The sequence below is a fragment of the Vigna unguiculata genome, chromosome 2 (genome assembly GCF_004118075.2).
Source record: "Vigna unguiculata cultivar IT97K-499-35 chromosome 2, ASM411807v1, whole genome shotgun sequence".
Classification (NCBI taxonomy): domain Eukaryota; kingdom Viridiplantae; phylum Streptophyta; class Magnoliopsida; order Fabales; family Fabaceae; genus Vigna; species Vigna unguiculata.
Window position 1 is genome coordinate 12,195,789 of NC_040280.1, and position 11,944 is coordinate 12,207,732.

Sequence of the window (11,944 nt, forward strand, 5' to 3'; positions counted from 1 at the left end):
GTACTGATAACGTGTTATGAAATAAAGCGAATAAGAGAGAAAATAATATATAATAGAGAAGAAACAATAGAGAGTAGAGAATGAGAGAACAGGTAGCAACTCATCTGTGTATTATTATTATTATTATTGATAGGAAGAGTCTTATTTATAGATACAACATGTATTAAAGGTAACGAATCGAATCATATGAGTATCAATCATATGAATAAATGTATCAAATCAACGGACAATCATTAATTCATAACACTTTATAATTTATTAAAAAAATGAATGTAAAACTCGTTTTATATTTATAATTGAAATTCTCGTGTTAACAACACTCCTTTTAACTACAAAATCATAAATAAAAAAGGCGTGAATCATTATAAACTTTTGTTTTCATAAGTTTTAATTAATATTACAAATTTGTTTCAAATGCTTAATATTTAATGACAGAGATAAGGTATTAATAACATTTTTAGTTCCGAAATTAACTTATAAGAATTACTTTTATTTGAATAATAGAATAAATTACTTGCGAAGTAAATGTATGTATTTAAAATTTTCGTCAATCTTATACGCACCAAATTAATTTTACTCACTTTAAGAGATATTTTTTTAAATTAATTATGTTTTAGTTGAGTTCTTGAAATTAGAAGTAGTTATAGATTTGATTCCAAGGCTAGAAAAATATTTTAATTTCTCAAACTTTTTAAAATACTATTTACATTCTAGATTTTTTTTTTTTTAAATTGAAAACAGTTTTCTAATGTTCCAAATTAAATGCTTAATGACTACAAATGTTTTCTTTTTCAATGTTGGAGAACTAAAATTAATTTTTAAAATTTGACAAACAAAAACACAAATTTCCAACTTTTATGAAATAAAAGCATAATTAATTAAAATATTTTCACTTTTTAACACAACTATAACAGAGATTAGTCTATGTGATAGAACAGTTAATTTAAGAAAAATAATTGATTTATTTTTAATAATATAAGAAAAAAATTTACTTCCAAAAGCTCAGGTAGACATTTATGAAAATACTATTTACATTCTAGATTTTTTTTTTTTAAATTGAAAACAGTTTTGTAAACACTTTTTCTAATGTTCCAAATTAAATGCTTAATGACTACAAATGTTTTCTTTTTCAATGTTGGAGAACTAAAATTAATTTTTAAAATTTGACAAACAAAAACACAATTTTCCAACTTTTATGAAATAAAAGCATAATTGATTAACATATTTTCACTTTTTAACACAACTATAACCGAGATTAGTCTATGTGATAGAACACTCAATTTAAGAAAAAAAAATGATTTGTTTTTAATAATATAAGAAAAAAAATTTTACTTCCAAAAGCTCAGGCTAGACATCATTATTATATCACGAAGATTTTATTAAAAAATTAAAACAGGAGAAAAATAACATAAAAACATATGAACATAAAAAGAACATAACACAGAGAGCACTATCATAACAATGGTCAAATATAGGTAATTTTATTCACCATATCCAACTAGGGATGGCAATGGGGACAGGTTTCGCTATCCATACTCATTCCCATAGAAAAAATCTATTCCTATCCCCAAACATAATGTGTATCAAACTTTTGTCTTATCCCCATCCCCACTAGGTAACAGGTATAATCTCGTACCCATACCCGTTTTCTTACTACTCCAATATTAATTTTAATTATTTTTTATAAAATAATAAAAAATTACAGAAACATAATATTATCAAATATTCAATATTAGAGGATGATTATTTCTTCGATATCAAATACTTTGAAATAAATTATAATTTTTTACATTTTATATTACAATACCAAATCAGATTTCATGAGAACCAAAACATTTATTAAATTTGCAAACCGCAAACATTAATGAAACCTAGTTGATAAAATTTAAAAATATAAAAGGAAAACAAATATTCAAATTAAAATATATTTTAAATATGTTTGTTTACTTCAATTTTTAAAATTCTAATGAATCTCTTTTTTATACACTAATAAAAGTTATAATACATCACTTGATCAAAATGATGCAAAGAATAAATAAGAAACATAATAATAAAATTTTGACAATGATCTTGTATCTTTTGAACTTCAATGTATGTTGGATGATGATAAAAAAATATTCATAGAAATTACATTAAATGTTTATATTGTAGTAAATAAAATTTATTTATACAATTATAGTGAAAAATTACAATATGATTGATAATGAGTTAAAAAATAAAAAATAATTTGATAAAATATATCGAAATAATATTGTACATGATAAAAATAAACAACAAATAAAAATATTAAAAAACTAACAAATGTGTATCTTAGAAACAAATATGTACATCCACATACTCATCCCCATACCCAATTGAAAAAGTCAGGGATTCCCCATACTCATACCCATACCCAGTCAATGCGGGGATTCCCCGTCAATGCGGGGATTCCCCGTCAATGCGGGGATTCCCCGTCAAAACGGGGACGGGTTTGGACAATATCCATGGAGAAGGGTTTATTTGCCATCTCTATATCTAACCTTTACATAAGTCTAGAAATATCCCTTTTATGAGTAAAGGTAAGGGGTCTCTTAATAAAATTACCAAGCTAGAAAGTGCATAAGCAAAAACACAAATTAATATGCTAGAGACTAGGTCAGAAAGGAGGTGTCTTGAAAATGAGAGAACCCTAACTTAGTCTTTAAGTCTTCATATGTTGTATTTGACCTTCTAGAAGAGAAGGTCAACTCCCATGCTCTTCATATGTACTAGATGTGATTGGCTCCAAGGGTAAGACTCTCCATATGGTCAACAGTCAACACAAGTCAATGGTCAACAAGTCAACCAAGGTCAAGTCAACAAAAGTCAACTTAGGGAACACTCAACATAAAGATTTAGAAAACAAAGAAATGGTAGAAGGATTAGAGGTCTCTCTTCTAGTCATGTTTTTTGCCACTCTTCTAGGAAGGTCCTCTATAACTTCATGATGAGTCATGGACTCATCAACTAGCTTGACCTACAAAACAAATAATTCAAGTCAAAGGTCAACAAGTCAACTCAAGTCAAGTTCACAAGTCAACTTAACTTAAGTCAACAAATCAACTTAACTCAAGTCAACATAAGAAAAGTCAACATAAAGAAATAGAAAATAAAGACAAAAAATGTTAGGTTAGAGACCCCCCTTCTAGTCATGCTTCCTGTAATTCTTCTTGAAGGTTCTTTAAGCTTTCATGGTGATTGCATACCTCCTAGCCATGACCAAGCACTTTTAAGAAGAGCTACAAACATCTATGCAAGGTAAAGCAAAGCTTTTTTCCTTTTGGGCCACAATGGAGTATCTATAGTAAATTAGAAATATTTAGGCCTTGTATTAAGGGCCAAGTAGTGTAGGTTTCTTTTAGGCTTTGTATTAAGGGCCAAGTATATAGGGTTTATAAACAATGTTGCTTAAGTTGGAAGGACATGTTTTGACCTAGTTTAAGCCTTGGAGGACTAGTTTTGTAACCCTAAGCTTGGAGAGAGGTAGAGGACATCCCACACATGCCACATGGCAAACTCTTAGTGGAGAGTTTTCATACAAAGGTAGTGGCCATGTGTCATTGTCCTATTGAAGATACTTTTCATATAATGGCTTTTCACATGGTAACACATGAGTGGTTCAATTTTCATGATAGTGAGAATGCCACATATCAAGTGCTCCTTCACCAATCTAGCATTTTTAAGGTTTTGGTGCATGTTAGCATTCTAGGGTTTTTGACTATTTTGGAGACACCTTACTCTATTTTGGAAATTCACAAAACACATTTAAGAAGTCATGCATTTCCCTTTCCTATCTTTCGGATTGATCCTTGGTTGATGACTTTATTAGATTAGTTGGTATTAGTGAGAAAATCGAGATTTGGTTAAATCTCTACATGATAAGAGGTTTATCATTGGGCAACATGCCCTCAAATCCGAAAATCTACAATTGATTTTTCTATCTTCCTTGAACACTCCCTTATATCTTGAAGAACACAACTAACCATTTCTCGAAGCTCCTTTGAAGCCGAGTATAGAGCCCTTCCAACGACCACTTGTGAAATTCAATGACTAACCTTCATCCTGCAAGATCTCCATGTTCCTTTCATTTCTCCAACGATGCTATATTGTGATAACTAATCCACTCTTCAAATTGCCTCTAATTCCATGTTTCAGGAATGTACAAAACATGTAAAAATAGACTACCATGTTGTACAAGAAAAGATAACTCAAGGTCTGATCAAGATGCTGCCTATTACCTCTAACCTTTAGGTTGCTAATTTCTACACCAAACCCTTGTTGCCCCAAGCTTACAAATATCTTCATTCCAAACTGGGAATAAGGAACATATACTCCTGGTTTAAGGGGGTTGATATCCTATCTATTTGGTCTAGGGATGGCAATGGGGCAAGGCGGGGACGAGTTTCGCTATCTCATACCCATCCCCGTAAAAACAATTAATCTCCATCCCCATACCCAAATCCAACGGGTATTAAACTTTTGTCTCATCCCTATCCCCACCAGGTAACGGGTATAATCTCGTACCCATTTTATTACTACTTCAATATTAATTTTAATTAATTTTTATAAAATAATAAAAAATACGGTAAATGAAACATAATGTTATCAAATATTTAATATTAAGAGGATGATTGTTTCTTCGATATTAAATACTTTGAAATTAATTATAATTCTGTACATTTTATATTAGAATACCAAATAAAATTTTGTGAGAACCAAAATACTTATTAAATTTGTAAACATTAATGAAACCTAGTTGATAAAATTAAAAAATATTTTAAAAAAAAATATAAAACAAAACAAATATTCAAATTAAAATATATTTTAAATGTTTGTTTACTTCAATTTTTTAAATTCTAATGAATCTCTTTTTTATATACTAATAAAAGTTATAATACATCATCTGGTCGAAATAACGCAAAGAACAAATAATAAACATAATAATAAATTTTTGACATAAATATTGTATCTTTTGAATTTCAATATATGTTGAATGGTGATAAAACATATTCATGACGATTACATTAAAGTTTTATATTGTAGTAAATAAAAGTTATTTATACAATTATATGAAAAAATTACAGTATGATTGATAATAAGTTAGAAAATAAAAAATTATTAAATAAAATATATCCAAATAGTATTTTACATGATAAAAATAAACAACAAATAAAAATATTAAAAATTTACAAATGTGTGTTTTTGAAATAATTTTAGAGACTATTGAAAGAAATCGCACAAAGGAAAATAACTGTATAATGTATAATTAAGGGTATGATAAGATGAAAAATACCTTAGAGATCTAAGAAAACTTTTCAAATGAAACAAAAATTAATAATAATAAGTAATTTTTTTTATATTACATAGTAGATGAAAGGTTTATGTTATTGAACACTTAAATGGAGAGTATTAAACATTCTCATGTGAAAGGAAAATATACAATAAATAAAAATATTAAAAATAATAGAAATATTCAAATGTGAGACATAAAAATTTTTAATTGACATACATCATTTTAATATAATTACATAAAGGTTATGATAATGAAAAATATATTGGAGATGCGAATAAATTTCATGATAAACCAAATAATTAGAAGAAATAAAAAATAATATATATATATATATATATATATATATAAGGTTACTTAATTAATTGTAATAATTTAAACGAGGGCGAAAATATGACGGGAACGAGTATTATGGTGGGGATATGTACATCCCCATACCTATCCCCATACCCAATTGAAAAAGTTGGAGATTTCTCATACCCATACCCATACCCAGTTAATGTAGGGATTTCCTGTCAAAACGGCGGGTTCAGACAATACCCACGGGACAAATTTATTTGCCATATCTAATTAGGCTCATGTGTTTCCTACCTTCCTCAACGCATCTCAATAGTTTTGTTTCTGTTATTGCATTTCAAAAATGCATATATCCGCTTTTCCTTTATTATGTAAACATATGTTTGAATCATTTTCATTCACAATTTCTTTCTTCACCTTTTCATTTTGGCATACACTTTCTCCCTCTCTCGATCTTTTTCTCACTTTTTTCCTCTCTATAAATATGTTGTGAAAATAAGTTATAAAATAATCATCATAAATTTTAAATATTATCAAATTCATTTTTATCATCAACATTATTACAAGTTAAATAATCATCTTAATTTTAATACTAACTTATACATTTTTCTATTCTCGGAATTAATTAAAACTCATTATATTATAATCTAATTGTGGATTATCATTATTAAAAGTTTACGACTTTTATTGTAATTATTTATTTATTTATTTACTAAAAATGTTCCAAATTATATATATATATATATATTCAATTATAATACAATATCATTGTTAAAACACATATCATTCCCTATTTTCATTTTTTGTCAACATTGTAAGGCCCTTTTTATTCTGCTTCCTTTTTAAGGGCTACCCTATAGTAGTGGGCCTAAAGGCTGACCCATAGGATAAAAACCCTTCGTGTTGTCCTAATTTCACACTCCCATTCACTTTCAGAAACGTAGCCGTCATCTTTCCCGTGCGCCAAAATTTAGCTCTGTTAAGGTTTAGCTCCCGCTCACTCGTACCAGCTCAAGAGTCCTCTTCATTTCACGTAAGTTGGTCTTGAACCTTGTTTTCCTTTCCGAGCTGTTTTTCATGGGTTCAACAAAGCTCACATAGTAACCTGTTACACTTCTATGTCACTGTTTTTGCAGCTCCTAAGTCTCTGCTCGGAGCTGTTGTGCTCTACGCTACTTGCCAAGTCCTGTGTTAGACCCTTCTAGGTAAGGGAAGCTAGAACCCGCTCGTGTATCACGTTTTTACTGTTGTTTTTACTGGTGTGCTGATAGTCTTGAACTGATTAGATGTTCTGAGTGCTTATGATGTTTTGGGTGTGTTGTTTGGATTGGTGGGTGCTACTGTGACAGGAGAACAGTGGCGAGACCTGTTAATCTCGCCCAAGCGAGCCAATCTCGCCTAGGCGATATAAGCAGGGACTCGCCCAAAACTTTTGTGCGAAAGGTCGCCCAGGCGACCAGCTCGGCTTTTTGAGCGAGCGAGCATCTCGCCCAGGCGAGAGGGGTCTCGCCTAAGCGAGATCCCGCGTTGGTTCCTGTTTTTGTTTTTGAGCCCTCGCCTAGGCGAAGGGGGCTCGCCTGAACGAGACCGTCTCGCCTGAGCGAGACCCTTCAGCCTGAGCGAGGGGTTAGGCGAGACAATGCGTGGTTTGAGTGCTTGGCTGCTCTTGGAGAATTGGTAATTGCTTGGGTATGATTGCTATGATGAAACATATATAATGAACTGTTATGTATGAGTGATATGATTCATGTATGGTGAATGATGGGTATGGTATGAATTTTGGCATGCAAACTCAATGAGATGGTTGGTGATAAAGTGGCATGGTATTGACATGAACAAAAGCCCATATCTATGGTTTGAGAGAAATGGATGGGTATGGAACCACTGAGAAAGAAATGAAAAAGATGAATTATCAAGAAATGGTATGTGATGTATATGTGTATGCGTAATAAACCTTTATTGTTTGGTCTGGTATGCTTGGTCCGTGTTAGTGCGTAATTCATTGGAAATCCCTAGGTGGGATTTCAGGGTCGCGCTTCAGTGGTCGGGACGTAATTCCATGGCCTCTGTTAGTGGGTATCCATGGTGGTGCCCCATCTGTATAACTAGGTAAGGATTCAAGGTAAGGTTGCATCCTGACACTCTGAGGAGTCAGTTAGTCTCACCTAGAGCGGACTGACTCCTGTGGTGAGAGTAGCAGGAGCCTGAAATTCATTAAGGGCTAACCTTGTGGTGAGGAAAAATTGATTCATTGTAACACTTGTAACACATAGTTCGGGGGTGAGCAGATGTATCCATCACAAGTGCGGGCATCCGCTGAATCCGACCAAGTTATACGTATCCGGATGAGTCTAGTCGAGTCATAGTGTATTGATTGGAAAATCATAACATGCTTGAATGTTGTATGGATATTGAGTGATGAAAATATATATTTGACTGTATGATAAAAATGTTGTTGGCTCTAGCTTACCCTGTTGTTGTGTGGTTGTCTTGTATGTGGTTCTTCTTTCTTGCGATGATCATCAATTTGATTGATGGGAGCAGATGGGCGAGGTTCTCGTGGTCAGCAAGGAAATGACAATTCCGTTGCTTAGTCATCGGGGCTGGATCTTTTTATTTTCTTCATGGTTTTTATTAGGGCTATGGCCCATGTATTGTTTTACGCCTTGCTACTCTTTTCTCTTTTGCTAGACTTGTATTTGGTTTCCGTTGGCATCGTGGTGTGTCCAGGTTGTAGGGGTTGTGTTAAGGACCCCAGGACTACGCTATAGTACTATTTTGTGTGAGGTTTCCTTTAATTTCGCGTAATAATTAAATGGGACGTTACAAACATCCCCAATTTTGTTATACAGTTATTATTAATTTTAGACATCTTTTAAATTTTCAGCTTATTAAAAGTAACCCATCTTCACGAATATCCTAAAATTATTTCAATTTTTAAAACTGTTATAATTTTACCATAAAAATTTCAAAGGTAAATTTTAATTAATAAAAATTACGCATTTGATCACTTTAAAAGGATACCGATGAAAAAATTGGTTACCCGTAATCGATTTTCCAAAGAGTTAAAAAAAAATGAAACATCGTAAGTTCTTCCTCGTCTGATTTTTGAAACTAAATAATAGTTTGAAAAATGATGAGGGATTCATTATTGAAGTTAATATTTATTTTTTCTAATGTATTGAAAAAAAGAAGTCACAGGCTTCATAAGCAAGAGAATTTCAAATGGTATTTGCTAAACCAAACCAAAGTCCTTATCTTTCTACTATCAACCATAGTTCTAACCAGAGCACAGAGCATCCCTTTTTATTAATCATTAAAAAAGTTGACTTAGGAATTGAAAAGCAGCCAGGTCAAAGATCGACTACACAAATAAATCCTACAAAACATACCTAACGTTAGCAATTTATTTAATAGCCTTTTTAATCTTAGGATATATATTTTTTTAATTTTATTATTTTGAATATTTTTATTTTATTTTTTTTAAAATAAATTAATAGAACTTTTTCAGTTAAATTTATGATCTTTAACCATGTTATTACTATAATATATTACATTAGTTATTTCTATCATGTATGCCTTTTATCAATAATCCAGTGTGATAGAATACACAATATTTGTTGGTCAGATTAAATGAAATTATGTGAGAAAAAGAACCATTAAATCACTTTTCTTTTTCTTTAAAAGCATGGTCCAATCTCTTCAAACTTGACATCTCAGCAGTCTACACTAATCCCCAAATCCTCCCTTTGCATCCTTTTAGGCTGAAACTTCCAAATAGACAAAGCCAAAGCCAACAAGGCTGACCAAACTGGACCCTTTCACGCCCACTACCCAGCAGGTATATTTTATTGTCATGTGGGTCTCACATCTTGAAAAATTCCCAAAATCAATACTACTGCACTGGCTTGCCAAAAGAAAAAAAAAAGTATTTTTTCTTCCCCAACTTGGTCAATTGAACACGTTTACTAACTTTGTTCATTGACCATATCAAAATAAAATTTCGTCTCATACATATATATAAGTGGATCTGTACATCGTCAATATCCACATTAAGCAAGTTGTTCTTGGAAGGGAAGAAAGAAATTGAGAAGAGAATGTATGTGACTAGGCCTTTATCTCTGTTTAAGAAGTCTTTAGATGCTCTGTCATTGCCTCCACCAGAAGGCCCCAATTCTGGCATTTTGGTGATCCAAGATGAAGAGATGGAGCCAACCTCTTGTTTTGGGTTAGGAGAATTTCATGAGGTGAAGGAGTTGCCTTTCCCTCAAAATTTAAACCTTAAGTTGTTCTATAGATCAGGTATTTCACTCAATAGAACCACTCATTACCACCATGTTGCCTTCATCCCGGTTCTCAACCAACCATTGTCTTCCAACAAATACTATGTCATAAATCTAAATTCGAAGAAAAGAGGGTAAGCCTAAGCTTTCATTTCATTAAGCAAGTTACATTTTCCTTGATTTCTTGACCGTTTATTCTTCATCACTAACCTGAACATCTATTCTAATGCAAATTTAAGGATTAATCTTCTTGACATGTTTAAGGTTAAGGATTGTACTGATGTAGTTTGCATTTGGTTGTGCAGGGAAGCGTATATTAACTCAAAGGAGGAGGATTTGGACACATTCTGTTTCTACAAAGCTCAAACTGATGTACCACTGCATCCGATAGATGTGAGTGACACATATCAGGAGTTTGAGATATATCCTAGAAGAAGCAAAGTTACTTTCAGGAGTGGTTTTTCAGCTAAATCTGTTGCCCCAGATGGATACCCTCCAAGGTTTTTGAGCAGAAGGTGGAAAGTGAGTGCTTCGAGTGCTTCAAGTGATTCAAGTCTAAGCGAAGCATCAGGGGTGAATGAGGCCCTCCGTGCCAGCAAGCCAGAATTCAAATTCTCCTTAGCAAAAAGGAGTTCAGACAGCGTTGCTGTGGGAAAATGGTACTGCCCCTTCATGTTTATCAAGGAGGGAACTCACAAAACATTGAAGGAAGAAATGAGAAAGTCGATGTTTTATGAAATGACACTGGAGCAGAAATGGGAGCAAATCTTTTCATGTGAGAACCAGAATGAAGTGGAAAAGACTGTAATTGTGGATGCTGTGGTTCAAAAGGAAGTGGTTGTAATTGCTGGGTGGGAAGCTGTGATCGATGAAATGGATATTGCTGAAGGTTTTCTGTGGTTCCATAGTTTCAACAATGTTGGAGAAAAGAGAAGTGTGGGATTGAACACTGCAGTGGTCGAGAGAATGAAGTGGGAGCAGGAAAGAGCAGGTTGGGATGGAGGAAAAGAGAAGCAAATTAGAGTCAGGAAAGTGGAAGAATTTAAGGGGACTAATAGGTGGAAAAAATTTGGATGTTATGTGTTGGTAGAGACTTTTGTACTAAAAGCATTGGATGGAAGCACACTACTCACCTATGCTTTCAAACACCATGATGAACTTAGGAGTAAATGGGAATGAAGACTTTTGTTACTGGTTTAATTTCAAACACTATGGCCAAACTCACCCATATCTGTGTAGAATGACTGGTCTTGTAGTGTACTTTCAATTTTTGTGAGATTTTGTTGACTAAGTTTGTTCATTCATTCATTTAGTTTCATTGTAATCATTTCAATATTGCTTACAGATTATAAGGATAATCATAATCTTTTCTCCATATACTGGATCATCTATTGTGCTTCCGACAGATATATCTATATTGGACCATGAGCCTCAACCATATGTAGAGTCACAAACTTGAAAAACGCAATACTCACTGAGATTTGACATGTAATGACCATGAAAGGGGTGCTCGTATTGCTTGAAGGCTTCCATGAATTGTGATGAGGTTTTTTGAACACGCCATGGGCACAGACAAAAATGGCCTATCATCCTGTGTCCATTTACTACCCAGCACCTATGAGATTAAGGATTCCCCAATTCCATAACTTCATAAGGATCTGACCCCACTTTGATTTTAGTTTTCCAGGGAAAAGCCTCAAGCTAGAATCAAACACTAACACGTCACTGACCCCACTCCCATTTTAGAATTTTCTTGTCATGGTAAACTTTGACCTCCTCCTTATACAACTTGAAGGACTCATGCAGCTGGATTTTCCCTTTCTCACCAGCTACTTTAGGATCAATATTCTATATTTTAAAGGTTCAATATACTTTGTGCTCCAACTGTATTGGTAAATGAAAAACTTTACCATAAACCTGTTAGGAATCCAAGTGTGAGTCTAAGTCCCACATTGACCAGAAATGAGAAAGTAGAGCACCATATAAGGATCAAGGCCCATAAACCCATCGCCTTAAGGTTTTGGGTTGAGAGTGGTGTCAGTGTCTTATGTGGTTA

General features: G+C 32.8%; 1 protein-coding gene across 1 annotated transcript; it reads left to right on the forward strand.

Annotated features, from left to right (window-relative positions):
• Positions 1–9,643: 9,643 nt before the first annotated feature.
• Positions 9,644–11,265, forward strand: LOC114174677. Its single transcript, XM_028059504.1, has 2 exons — positions 9,644–10,022; positions 10,194–11,265. The coding sequence occupies exons 1-2, from the start codon at positions 9,703–9,705 to the stop codon at positions 11,065–11,067; spliced, it is 1,194 nt and encodes a 397-aa protein (XP_027915305.1). The 5' UTR covers positions 9,644–9,702; the 3' UTR covers positions 11,068–11,265.
• Positions 11,266–11,944: the final 679 nt, after the last annotated feature.

Coding starts and splice junctions, on each gene's coding strand:
- LOC114174677 (XM_028059504.1), top strand. CDS start 9,703: ATGTATGTGACTAGGCCTTTATCTCTGTTTAAGAAGTCTTTAGATGCT. Junction 10,023..10,193: donor CTAAATTCGAAGAAAAGAGG/GTAAGCCTAAGC, acceptor TTGGTTGTGCAG/GGAAGCGTATATTAACTCAA.